This window comes from Colossoma macropomum, unplaced genomic scaffold (genome assembly GCF_904425465.1).
Source record: "Colossoma macropomum unplaced genomic scaffold, Colossoma_macropomum, whole genome shotgun sequence".
Taxonomy (NCBI): Eukaryota; Metazoa; Chordata; class Actinopteri; order Characiformes; family Serrasalmidae; genus Colossoma; species Colossoma macropomum.
Window position 1 is genome coordinate 4,124,544 of NW_023494792.1, and position 14,780 is coordinate 4,139,323.

Genomic DNA, 14,780 nt, shown 5'->3' on the forward strand with positions numbered 1-14,780 from the left:
CAATCAAATACTTCTTTGAGTTGTCACAGTTGTATATATAACCACTGCCTTTACTAAACAATAACTGAAGGACCATTTTTTTTAGGAGTGTAGGGAAACAGAAACAGAGACAGAGAAGGAGAGTTAAAGAAATTAATAAGACAAATTTACATAACAGACAAACATACAGATAGATTAAGAATGAGGAATACAGAGACAGAGAAACAGAAAAAGACAAGGAAGAGAGAAAGTGTGTAGGGGGGAGAAATTAAGATGCACTTTAACACAGAGAGTGAGACTAAGAGAGGTAAAGGGAAAGTAAGGGAGACAGAAACAGAGAAGAGAGAGAGAGAGACAGAGGGAGAGAGAGAGAGCGCGTCTTCGCCTCTATATAAAACCAAAACATCACAGTAGTCAATCAATTCATCCATCTGAGTGGCAGGTGGCTTTCTCACCCATCAGATCTAGTGGCATCCACCTCTCGGCATGGTATATCACCTGTCAGAATCCTAATGTCAAGTCAATACTCAGACTGCAGAGTTTTCTCTGGAAGTGCAGAGCAATTCTGATCAAGACCTTAATGTCTGACTTTTCATTTGGCCTCAGATTCAGGTCAGCATTAATGCTCAAGTCAATAGTGTTGTTTAAAATGCATGAGGGCTGAAGAATAATGCTTATTGATGCATAAATGCTAACTCTAGCTAAATGCTGAGACGCAGAGTGCTCTGAAACAGGGTCAAGAATGGTGTTGACATTCTCCTGATAAGACTTACTGGGGTTGGGGGGAAACAGGGTGCAGCTCTTGCAGTGAATGATCTCCTTCACGATGGGCAAATCCTGGGAGATAGACGGGGGTACAATGCCCAGGCCGGGCATCATGGGATTCATTGGAGCAATACCTGTCATCAGACCAAGACTGGGGTCAAAATCTGCAGGAAGGAGACAAAGAAAACAGAAATTTTATTGCTAGATAAAACATGCCAGGTATTGGCATGTACACAGCACAATGTGACCAAATTTTTGTATATTCTTAGTTAAAGGCTCTGTAGCTTTTGCAGAGTGGAGACAAACAGCACAATAGCGTTCTTATATAGGCTCGGCACTAGACCACAGCTGTACTTCCAGCAGGAGGCTTTTTGATATGGAAATGACACTGCCCTCTCCGTCCACTCTGTCATGCACCTGTGGAGAGAGGGAAGTTGAAAGTGTGTCCAGCACTGGTGTCTGTACTCACCAGAAATATGTCTTTTGTCTGAACCAGCCAGTTCATTTTGATTCAACTTTGAACTAAATAAGAACAGCCAAAAGTTGCCTCTGTGTGAGTGACTGTATTTGCCTTTGTGAGAACTCGATTTGACAGAGGCTCAGCAGAATCTCTCTTTCTAAGATCAGAAAATGAACAGAGAGAGACAGAGTTAACACCCAATTTTTCCCATGTTTGTAGATTTCCAAGGTGTTAAAACTCACACAGCCCATATTCTATTGGTCTAGGCTTAAGCTGACTGACAATAGTATCAGGAATCACAGACAGATTTGCATCTATCATGATCAGGTTATCAAGTCAGACAATTTAAATGTCAGAAAACGCATTATCCATGGCTTTAAAATGCACGAAAGGAAAGCATAGGTGACTCCTAATCTGTGTTTTCTTTTAATGCGTGATCCATGTCCTGTATCAATGCTGATACACTGTCTGGCTTCAAAGCGTTCTATAGCAGTGCACGGCAGCATTTTTTCTTTTCTTTTTCGTTTTTTTATTGTGGTTGTGCTGTGCTAAACAGATACGGCCGCGCTGCTGCCTTCCACGCTCAGAACATCTTTCTTCATAAAACATGAACTTTGGCTTAAGTGACTGACACTGTGGTTCCATCAGAGTACTCAAAAATAAACAAACAAAAAAAATCATATATCCCAGTCAAGGTACCCCAGTACATCTTAGTACAAAAGCAATGTATTAAATAAATATTCATGAAACTCATAAGCACAGCTACAGATCAGAATGTGAAAACAGGAAAGTGTAATGATACTACATTAAAATAAAACAGAAAAAAGATAAACAGCACAAGGATTAAAATATAGCAAAAGGAAACAAAAAATATATTATTATTATTATTATTATTATTATTATTAATAATAATAATAATAATAATAACAATAATAATAATAAATGTCAATAGTAGGTTTGTGTACCAGCAGTCTATAGGCTAACTTAACACAGAAATCCATTATATTTTAGCATTTTATCAACACAATTCATAGGCTGATGTGATTTTACCAAATCACACCAAAGTTAAAACACAAGCATGTTTATGTTCTCTGATTTGAGCAAGGTTCACTGTGGCATTACTTCATTACTTGCCATATGTGCTGAAGACAAGCTCAAACATCTGGAAACAGCTTTTGCCTGCCTGCCCATATTGCACATGATCTCAAAAGCCTACATTGGTCATAGTGCCTAGTCAGCAGCAGCAGTCAAACCCAATCATAACCAGCCTATAACTGAGCCTTCACCGGCACTCAGGAAACAACAAATGAAAGATTAAAAAGGGCTACATATTACAAGGGAAGTGTTCAAAGTGACTTGACATAAAAGGTGAGTTTAAATTCTATTTGCACACATCCCATAAGACACATCTCTAGGACAAGGTGCTTTCAGATGATCCAACAGTTCCTGAACAGACAGGCAGCTTCAAATGAGCCTCAGCAGGCCCACTGTATTACATTACACACTTTAATCCATTGTCAGGAAACTCCACTAGAGGACAATAACGAGAACCTAGATGGGCAAGACCAAACACTAACCACATCACATTACGTCGTGACTGCTTTCTTACAGAGGCGTGGCAGAGCCAAAACAGACAAACAGTCTTGCAGAGACAAAGAACACCAGACTTGGAGGAAAAAAAGACAACAGACAGAGCTGAACAGACAGACGAGGGATATGCAGGTGGCAGCCATCCCTTCCAACAGCACCATTAGCAGGTTTTGGGACAGGAGGTGCAGCATGATCAAACAGAGGCTGGGAAGCAGAAAGTCCCTCCGTCTGGCTTACTGATTGCATTACCGTGGGCGTTCACGTCCCACACCCACTAATGGAGGCGGGTGATAAGTTGCAACCCAGACGTCCGGGTGATGACTTCTCTCTGTAGAACTCTCTGAATGAGAGGAGGTCTGATAGCAGGTGAGGAGACAGGGCACAATGTTGGTTAAGCTGCTACAGTCTGTGCTGAATGCCAATGGCCAATGACCTGGCTCCACTGCCCCTGCTGCGAGCTCTGAGCCAGCAGTGCTAATTCGGCAGCACTTAATCACCCAGCATTATTCAGAAACACAGAGCGAGTCGCTGAAACAGAAGGCCGACTTGAAAGGGGAGATTTCATCTAAGCCTGCTCAACACAGCAGGGGAAATGTGAGCACCGAATAATCCCCATTTCCAAATCGAAAAAACAAGCGATTCTACCTTGTAGTAACAGCTGAAGTAGGTAGCTCAATGGCAACTGCCTAACATCCTGAGGTTTGCTGGCTTGATTCTACATGGGTACAAGCCCACTGTATACCAACACTGAACCTCAAGTTGCTCCAGGGGTGCAGCCCTTAATCATCTTAACCCCTTCATGGTCTAAGAGATGCAAGTTAGAATCATTGGTCATACTTTATACAAAATATTATATAGTGTAGATATAAATATTAAAAATAATTTTAATTTCAATGTTTTGTTCCATATTTAATGTATTTGAAAACCACAATAAGGTTTTAAATGATAAATAATATGCTACAATTATCTATTTGTACTAGCTTTTGCCAAGTTACCAGACTTGTCACTTTTGAAATACAACATTTACATGTATAAATGTTATTATTATTATTATTATCTGTGAATACTTATTCATTTGGTAATGTTTTGTTTTATAGTCTCTTCTCCAAAAAAGGTGTCAACGCACCAGTTAATACTTTGTAATACTTTGGTTACCAATCAAACAAATGCATAAACCCACCAGACGTTAACGGTGTTACATGCAATCTGTGCGGAATATAGTTACCATTATACATTATTATGTAATATTAGCAGCTAGCACAGTTATTAATTATATGGTAATTATACTATAATCAGAGATAAGGCAAGCTATAGGGTAAGGCTCAGGAGCGTTCATGTGGTATTCCATAACTGGATTTTGGTCACAATAGTATTGTACAATGTGATAATTCCGCAGACGATAAGCTGACGGTCTAATACATCTTGGTATAATAGGGGCACACACACAAACAGTCTAACTAAATTACGCTAAATTATCTAACAGGTTCTGGCTATTATTTTGAAAAAGGACAAAGTAAAATATCTCATCAGTCACTTGGAAATGGGGAAAAAAACAAAAACAAAACATAACATAACATTTCCACACTTCTGAACAGTGATTCCAAGCTTCAAAAGCCATGTGTGTTTGAAATACACCTTCCCTGGTAAAAAAAAGAGGATAAAAACAACCATGATGAGGGAGTAAGGTTCATAACAGCAGGTGACGGATCACACACAGGGTGATATGCGGCAGCAGTAGCACAGTCAATGTGAGCACAGTGCAGAGAGGTGCTGCATTATTTTCAGCTCATCACTCATCAGTGCTTCCAGCAAGTGGGAAGGCAGCAGAAAGCGGGCCTATCAGAGCCCAGATCAGCTCTGAGGCTCTGAGATACTGGCTGACCCAGAGCTTGAAGGATTCCAGGTAGACTGTCACACGTAACCAGTGCACATATAATAATGGAGGTCAGAGACCTCTAAAAGTTGTCTTTACATCAAGAGCATCTCTATGCATGCATATTGTCATAATCAGAGTATGCATACATGCCTCTTTTACAGGGTTTGTTATTTCAGCTCATATCACAGACATTTACTGCTTTCTAGTACATTATGTTGCATTGCAGTAGCAGCCAGTTACAACTGTCCATTTTCTTAGATAGTGGAATGTCATGCGGTGGTTAGAAACCACATAAGCAAGTCTATTTAAGATTACTTAATAACTTGACACTAGAGCTTTAATTAGTTCTGATGGTTTTGGTCTGAAGTGGAATACAGCTAGAGAACTTTCTATCTGAGCATACTAGTTACTAATTACTTCTCTCAAAATGTAATGGGATTTCTTTACTTATTTTTAACTTAGTCCTGCAAAAAAGTAATCTCATTATACTTCTAATGTAAATGCCTCTTGTACCACCTGAACAAGAGACAATCCAGTGGTCATTTTCAGTCATTTATTAAAAAAATAGTCAGTCAATCACAGTAAATACAATTTAAAATACACGTCAGTATCCAAGCCTTTTATGCTGATTAAAATCATGAATAGCTGATGCTGCGTAAAAATCGAGAAACTAGCCACTGTTAAAAAACAGCTGCTGCAAAGTATGCTCGTCATGGTCTGTTTAGGTGAGCTTGGGGCTCTCTCTTCTGCAGCATGAAGATCTTTAACCACCAGTTTCATATTAGTATGATTAGATGTTTTGACAGATGGTTCACAGACTTTATAGAGCTTCCTGCACTCATGCTGCTTGCATTCACAATCAGAGTTCCGCAGTCAGTCGATGCAGGAAGTACAAATTATGTACACAGACAGACATAGATAACACATGTAAAGAAGACATTTATTATTTAAATGCTTTGCACAGTGTCACCCCAACACTGGACTCTACACATCGGATTGCTTTTTTTCCAAGTTCGAACGCAAACTGAGCCTGACCCTGACCCAAAACACATCAGGTTGTTTGATCCAAGTCTCAGCTGCCTAATTTTTCTCATACTGTACTGATATAGAGAGATAGCTTCTGTTTTTGTTTATATAAAAGATGCGACATACAGCACACTGAACATACAACATAAAAATATTTTGGGCAAACAAATATAAATGTCCTTTTGGCTGCATTGAGCTGTTCTCCACTGAATTGATTTGCTATTTTATTTCCTGCACATCCATTTTCTCAGGAGCACAGGCTTCATGAAACTTGTGAAATCCTGTCAACAACATGACAGCATGAATCCAGCACACCAGATTAAACATTTTAATGTAATGAAAGTGTAAAGAAAGAAAAAACTAAGTAGGAAAACTAAAGTAAACTAAAGTAAGGGGAATACAGGATAAAATCAAAGTGGGAGGCAGGCTATGAGAAGCCGAATGTGGAATTTAAACCCAACCAGAGACAGACACATATTTTTGACACCGAAGTCCGGAAATCGACTGAACCCAACAAAATCCCATCGGGTCCCGTCTGGTTCTGGCAAATGTTTCAAGCTCTAACTGAGAAAGTTTTAAGCCAGGTTGTGACGATTTAGACATGCAGTTTGCACAATGCTAATGGATACATATAAGCTTTCATTTCTTGTTAGCTAGATTAGTCTTGCAGCAGCAGCGCAAAAATAAAAAAGCAACCTTCAGACTCAAACATGTTTTGACTATATTGTTACAGTAAATAAGATTTTTTTACTCAAGTACTTTTTTATTGTCATGGAAGATTTCATTTTTTCTGCAATCTTAGCGATGTCTTCATATCAGTTTTCACATACACTAGTCGGGATGTCCTGAAAGTGTTCAGCATGCAGAATGGTGTCTGCAGTCTGAGAAACCTTTGACAGGCCCCTTGACTGCTCTCGCACCATAGTTTAAGAGTAAAGGAGCGTCTGACAGCTGTGTTCTGGGGAAAAGGAGAGCAACCTAGTGCAACGGCCTTTCATGTGGCTTGTAGCAGCAGGTGCCAGACTCTATCCTTGCGCTCGGTACCCTGGCAGTGGGGTAATAAGCGCCGCACAGATGAATTATGGAACCCGCTCTTGGATGGAACACAGCGCATTAAGTGGTGAGAGAAATCACAGACTTGTTCTTGAAGAAAGAGCGGGCTGTTAAAAATTAGAGCAGAGAAAGATCGTTATTCATGACATGCATTGGACAGATGATCACAACCAAAACCTTCTTTCAAGATGATTTAAAAAAAAAAAAAAAAGAATTCAGTGGGTGATCAAAGCACTGGCATGGGGCACTTTTGATTTTTCATGTTTCCCTCAGCAGGATTCCCAATACAGGCAGAAGGCAAAGGCAAGACCAGTATGCTGCTGTAGAACAGCACTGATTTTTACTGTTTGTGCTTTAAGAGGACACCCAGGTAGATCTTTTGGAGGTAAGGAACAATGGGTGTGCAGTCTGCATCCATGTTTCAAGTTTCTGTTCATTTAATGACCTAAAACAGAGAGTTGCAGAGACAGAAGAGTCATGGGGATGAGGAAGCTCTTAAATCAGAGTAGCACTCTGCTTCCAGTCTCTACAAGAGTCTGCAGCTGAGAGCACACCAATTCTGTGGCTGTATTTCTAGACTGTGGCCCTCTGATGGAAGTGCAAGCTGTGGCTGAAGCCAGCTGACAGCGCTCCTAGTGCTGATCAACAGGTTTACGACATCCAGGAATACTTAGGCATGAACAAGGACTGCAGCAAAGGAAGACTTTAAACAAATGTGGGCTTTGAATATTTCACAAGTGGATCACTTTATCTGTCATTAAATTTTGATGTAGGATTCATAAGCCTGCAGTACTTTGATGGTCTTACAAAATGTGATGGCACTGAATCCTAAGTTCACTAAAGGTAGTAGCCATATAAGTTAGCCAGCCATCAATCAATAGTAGAGGGGGAGTCAGAAAAATCAGCCTGGCATTTAAGTGCAGAGCTGCTGGCAGTTGGTGCATGGCGCTGAAGGCTGAGGAGGCTCCCCTGCTCTCCCTGATTTTCTTGGGCAAACGTCCCCCCCGCCAGCAGCAGCAGTAGCAGTAGCAGCAGCAGCAGCAGCAGCAGCAGCTAGCGAAAGGCACAGCTAGCTCCCGAGAGGCACGTTGGGAAGTCTCTAATGAGGCATGCACAGCTCCACCCCTCCACCCCTATTCCGCATACCATGCCAAAAGGCTTAGCAAGAAATCGTCAGCTCAAAGACCAGCCGTTTTGCATCCCAATTGAGCCGAGGCTTCGCCATGAGGCAGGGGAGGCAAAAGCGCAGGCCTGGAAACCAGTGTACGTCCCTAATGCCAGGAGCACTGAGCCAAGGGGGTCTCTGGGAACAGAAGAGAAATTCATCATTTAGGATTTTCTCATTTCTCTAATATTGCGGGGAGGCAATGAGTGCTAGAGCGCACAATAGGCTGATAATGCTGCCAGATGGGGATATGGGAACAAAAACAAAAAAAACAACCCTAACACTTCCGCAGCACATCATTATAGTGTGGTTAGACCACAATCATACTGCATAATGCAGAAAATCGTGTTGAGCTTTGTCAGGAAATGGGATATTATTCTTCTAAACAGTCCATTGTAAACAGTGCTTAATAGGAGCTGACAACAAAGCTCTGTGAATAATATGACTAGTGTATTCATCTTCACAATTCAAGGCCAGTATCAGCTTGGGAAGGGAAATACAGTGTGTGAGCGTAGGCCACGTTTATACTGTATGCATATTTGCTTGCCACCTATGGAGGTGTAATGTCTCTTCATCTTGCTTTACCTTTCTCACAGCTATGATAGGTCCAATAAATCCCTGTCCCAGCCCCCATGTGTAATTGGACTGTAATCAAAATCTAAACAAAAACAAATTAATGAAATCATTATGCTGAAAACAGTCATCTACTTTCATTAGAGGATCGGCTGGAAGGCTTAGCTATGGCACTTCATTCAGGCTGCCAAGAGCTAGCAATGAGAATCCGGATATATTCATTAGCATTGACATGTGAATGCCCCATGATGGTGCATACCATTACTCAAAGGAGTAGTGTGCAAAATCTCTACATGCTTGTACATAGTATGCTAAGGGGGCTGTCTAACATATTTGCTTAAAATACACAGAAAAACAGCCTTCATAATCATCAGCAAAGGTCATTTTATCCCCAAAAGACTGCAGCAAATTGGCCAATGTTGTCTGTCGAGATAAGCACACGCATTGGTAGACTGCTAAACAGACAGTAAGGTTACTGTAATATGCGCAAAGTGAACTGAGTAATGAACAGACTTTTAGGGAATGATCTTAATGGAAGTGAAACAGAAGTACAGCCATCCTCTTACCCATACGGCTACAATTAAAAGTTTCTTTTTGCTTATTTTTACATAAAGCATAGCAAATGCTATTCTAATAAGGCAACAGTTGCTCAAGAAATACTGGTTGCAAACAGAAGATTGTGAGGTCAATTTTGGCTCTTCTGAGTCCTGTGAATCCATGAAAATCATGACCACAACACGCATTTCTAATTCGAAGACCCTTAAACTTCAAAGTTTATGCAAATACACATCATTGGAAGCATGTCGTGGCTGTCTGCAATGCTTGGTCTTTCACCTCTCCTCCAGAGAGCCAAAACAGAGACGTTTTTGATGGACTAATAGGACTGAGTCTATTTATACAGCTGGATGAAAAGTCAAGAGCCGATCCACTTGGCTTGAGCCTTGGAGCTCTTGGAGCTGCACTCTCCTTCGCGGCAGCACAACTAAATCCTGCCTCAGAGAACTGAAGGGGGAATATTAAAAAAAAGGGATAACAAAAACTAACACACACTTCCACTTAAAGGATCAGTAGAGACTGAGGTAGCTGTTTACTTGGGCAAAGACGGCTGAGCTCCTGATGGAAAGCTCTGTGCTGTGGAAAGAAGAAATCGGAAAAGTGGGGAGTATGCACTCCCTTACATGCTCTCCTGAGTGATGGCAGCCACGCTATTTACACGGCTGCATCACGCACAGTGTATGTGCACCTCTAAGAAGTTTTGTCCCAGGGACAAAAGCACCACTACTAAACGTCCCTTCCACCTTCCTTTGTAATGATAAAAGATTCCAGAGTATGAGAAAGGACTGCATGACATCTAGAATTATCTTCAGCAATACTGCAAATTTGTCTTTGGTGTCACTTTATTTACATATACATCGACCAGCCGCAGTACCTACACTCTTTATCCATTTTATCTGCTCTACTTACCATATATGAGCACTCTGTAGTTCTGATATTACAGATTGCAGTCCATCTGTTTCTGTGTATACTTTGTTAGCTATAACGTAGGGATGATATCGGAATCATATCGGTATAGGCCGGTAGCTGCTTTTTAAAAAATTGTCATTATCAGACTGATGCTTAGATTTGTCCGATGTTTCAAACTGACGTTTGATGACACATTTATTGTATGTCAGAAAAGCACTGTTAATGTTTAGGCGATACTGCTTGTGCTACAGCCGCGCAGCTAAAATATCTCCCACAGCACGAAAAACAGTCCAAAAGCTAAAAACTATTATAGCAAAGGTGATGGAATTTGTTGATAAGTATGATCAGCCTTTCTCTTGTGGATGATGCTGTATTTTGACAAACCCAGTTAATTTTCTCGACATAGCCCTAACGGAGCTACACAACATGATAGCGACTTAAGCTAAGCCTTGGCTGAAGTTCATTGTTACACTCTACTCATATAAACTGAGTGAAATACAGCAGTCAGCATCACTTATTATGTTTGACATAAGTTTTCTACCTCTTAAAAGAAAGAGTTGAAGTTATTAAGCTGAAAGATACGAGCTGAAAAAGGCTAGAATAGTAACGTTAGCTGAGGTAACTTACCATTGGCATTTGTCTGTTTATCTAAAAGACTAGCTGCCTTTCTGTGTAAATTCCAAGGCAAATGCAATCTATGGTGGCTTTCTGTGGTCTCAATATGGCTTTAATTTAATGTAGTTATGGTAAAATGCTATGTGATGTGCTGTGACACGCTGAGAAACTGAACAGTGCTTGGAGTTATGGAGCGCCTTTGAATGCCTTTGAATTTTTGGGCGACATGGCACATCCGGTGTCCTTCACAGAAGGCAGTTTTGCCTGCCCATGATGTAGAGATAGATGCAGAGATCTGTACATGTAAAATATCATATACTGGCATTGGTGGTGGTGTGTTAGTGTGTGTTGCGTTGGTACGAGTGGATCAGACACAGCAGTGCTGCTGGAGTTTACAAACACCTCAGTGTCACTGCTGGACTGAGAATAGTGCACCAACCAAAAAATATCCAGCCAACAGTGTCCTGTGGGCAGCGTCCTGTGATGAAGGACTAGAGGATGACTAACATGAACTGTATAGCAACAGATGAGCTATTGTCTGACGTTACATCTACAAGTGGCCAGCTGGTGTACAGAATAGCCTACATAAAATCAGAATCTTTTCACTTCGCCAAGTATGTTACACATACAAGGAATTTGTCTTGGCGAGTGCACACATGTATGACATGTAACATACTAAACAAACCAGACTAGTCAACACACAGACTAATAACAAGTATTAAACTAAGGGAAAAGTTAGATGAAATACAATAAATAGAATATAGAATAATAATAAAAAAAAATCTGTACATATGTAGGTCAAGTAGATATGTACTATAAAATATAATATAAAACCTATTATATACACAGAATATATAGAGTTACACCATTAGTAAAAATTTACTTTAGGGTTATACTGTAATACTGTAAGGGAGGTTTGTTGGCTCAGTTTAAGTGTAAAGTCCGAAGTATCTACTGTGGTTGATGAGCTCTACAGCTCTGGGGAAAAAAGCTGTTAGCATGTCTGGTTGTGCTGGCTTTGATGGCCTTGAGTGTTCTACCAGAGGGAAGTGGCAAGACCAGTGGAAGAGTTAACGTCCAGGAGGAGAGGGGTCAGCTGTTATTTTGCCAGCACGCTTCATCACCCTGCTGTTGTAATGTCCTGAAACATCGGCAGACTATATCCAATGATCCTCTCCGCTGTCCTGATTATGTGCTGGACTTCGGCTCGTTCTTGTGAGGTTGAGGAACCAAACCAGATGGTTATGGATGATGTGAAGATGGACTTGATGATCACTGTGTAGAACTCAATCATCAGGTTTAAATTTCTTCAGCTGTCTCAGAAAGAACATTATTTTCTGTGCTTTCTTGGCGATGAAAGGACATATTTCTCTCCCACTTCACATCCTTGGATATGGCGGTGTCCAGGAACTCCACAGTGGACACCACAGATCCATTGTTGGTGACTGCTGCATGAGGAGACCAGCTGCTCGACCTCCTTTCTGTAGGTAGACTCATCACCGTTGGCTATGAGGCCCACCACAGCAGTGTCATCTGCAAACTTCAGGATCTTCCCAGCTGGTTCCTCAGAGACACGCTCATTGATGTAGAGACTGAAAAGAAGGGGTTAGAGCATGCAAATTGGTGGTACTGCAGTACTAAGGGCTTGGGGGTCTGACGTGATTTCGTAGCCGCACATGCCGTTTCCTGTTTATCAGGAAATCCATGATTCACCGGCAGATGGGATTTGACACCGAAAGCTGGGACAATTTGACCTGCAGCAGTTCTGGCACTACAGAGTTGAAGGCCGAGCTGAAGTCCAAAACAGAACTCTAGCGTAGGTTCCAGGACTGTCGAGATGCTGTTAGAATGAAGTGAAGAGCCAAGTTGACCATGTCGTCAACAGACCTGTTAGCTCTGTACGCGAACTACAGGGCATCCAGCAGATGGTTTGTAATGATCTTCAGGTGGGATAGGACCAGGAGTTAAAAGATCTTCATGACTACAGAGGTCGGGGCAACTCGTCTGTAGTCATTTAGTTCAGTATTGTTTTTTGGGGACTGGAATGACGGTGGATGTTTTGAAGCATGTGGGAACAGAGCAGAGTTCCGGTGGATTTGTTGAAGATGTTGGTAAAAATAGGTGCAAGTTGATCACAGCAGTGCTTTAGGCTGGAAAGGTCCTGGGGCTTTTCTCACCTTCTGTCTGCTGAAAAATCTGTTAACGTCTTGCTCGTTGATGGTGAGAGCAGGGGGCAGAGGTGAGAGAGCCAGGGTGGGGGAGGAGTGTGGATGACCGGGAGAGAAAAGCTGAATACAGTCTTTTGGGCATTCAAACCTGCAGTAGAACTTATTCAGGTCATTGGCTATTAAGGATCATTCAGGAGAGGGGGAGTCTTTCTTACCTTGTAGTGGGAGGCCTCCATCTCTTGAAGGCCCTTCCAGACTGATGTTGGGTCATTAGCAGCAGTGTGGCTTTTCTACTTTGCTGCTTTAACCCCTTTATCCAGCTTGTATTTGGCCTCTTTATAGAGAATTCCGTCCCCACTGCTGAATGCTGCCTCCTTTTCCCTCCAAAGCCCTTTTCAACTGAAAACCATGGTTTACTGTTGCTGTATTTCACTTGTGTCATAGTTGAAATGCAACTGTCCTCGTAGAAACTGATGTATGATGTCACAGTGTCTGTATATTCATCTAGGCCTCTTCAAAAATAACCCAGTTTGTGGATTCAAAGCAACCCTGTAGTTTTTCAGTGTCTCCACTGGTCCACCTCTCCACTGTTGTGATGACAGGCTTGCTGGTTTTGAGTTTCTGCCTGTATATAAGGATGAGGTGATCGGAATTACCAAGATCAGCGCATGTGATGGTGTCATAGGCATTTTTGTTAGTGGTGTAACAACGATCCAAAATGTTTCCTTCTCCTGTGGCACAGGTGACGTGCTGTCTGTACCTGGGCATTTCTTTAGTTAGAATTGCACTGTTAAAGTCTCCCAGAATGATGAGTAATGAGTCCTGATTCTTTCTTTCTTTCTACTTTCATTATCTGATTGGCCCCACATTTACTGCAAGTCATCTAGCATTGCAACTTCAGTAAGGATTTACATTTTTTTGTGGAATTAATGAAAGTTCTTACTCCAAGTCAGCCAATAAGTTAACTTGAGCAGGTAACTGCTAAAAAGTCGATGCATGATGGTACACATGACCAAACACAACATTGGTATGGTTTTTGCACTGTTAAAAAAAGTGTTTTTTTTCAAACCTACACACCTGCCGGCATGATGTAGCACCTTCTAACTTAAAAAAAATCCAAACAGGACTGTTCCCTTTTAAAAACATACAAAACAATCGGTAGTGCAAATTAATGATCACGTAGCAACATAAAGGACAGAATCATCTGAATGAGGGGAAAAAATATGTAAAACACCTAACCCTACAAAATCTATGACTAACCATTAAATAAGTGAACAGCCTGTGAGACAAAGGAATTCCTAGTATATGTAGGGTACATACAGGACTCTTTGTTAGAATGGTGCAGTTTCGCAACTGCATGCTTGACCACAGTTAATTTCCTATATATATATTTTTTTTGATTTTCTGATGTTTTAGTATGACTATATTGATTTTAATCAGCTGTATAACAACGTATAACAACATAGGCTAAAGATGGAGCTTTTAAGCTGGCTGATTGGCCAGAACAAATCTGCAGTAAAAATATGAGTGCTATGTGTGATCAGTCTAGCTGCAAGTGAAGCAGCAAAACCTGCTGATACAGCAAAACAGCGGTGTGGAATGGAAGTAGTGGAAAGTAGGGGTCCAGTGCAGGCTGGGCAAGGGGGGGAGGCAACAGCTGTTTTCCCTGTGTGATTAATGAGGAGAGGAGGGCTGCCAGACAGCACCCAACCCTCCCTAACAAACTTGCAATCCACTCAGTTCACAACTGGCTACGGCACACAACTGGGTACGGCAGGTGAACTTCAAGCAGCTTCAAAGGATCCATAAATGAGAGCCTGAACCGGAACAGTCTGCATCAACCAACCAAAAAAAGATGGCTACAAACCAGGGGTGGGCGATATGGCGATACAACATTGTAATCATGGTAAATGATGTCACAGCACACCTTTCTGAACATACTGTATCATTAATACTTCCAACACTGAACAACTGAATATTTAATGAAAAACCGTTTTAGAAGTGGCGTAGCTGTCTAAGGTTTTTCGCTGTGGTTGGAAGATGAGT

The 14,780-nt window shown here is 41.3% G+C and overlaps 1 protein-coding gene across 9 annotated transcripts in view; it reads right to left on the bottom strand.

The window, feature by feature from the left end:
• enox2 (ecto-NOX disulfide-thiol exchanger 2) overlaps positions 1 to 14,780 on the bottom strand; it is a 262,213-nt gene that overhangs the window by 71,290 nt on the left and 176,143 nt on the right. For all 9 annotated transcript variants that reach the window (XM_036575624.1, XM_036575632.1, XM_036575627.1 and 6 more), the window contains one exon: positions 753 to 908. In XM_036575624.1, the coding sequence (XP_036431517.1) occupies positions 753 to 908 (156 nt within the window). The remainder of the gene's footprint in view (positions 1 to 752; positions 909 to 14,780) is intronic.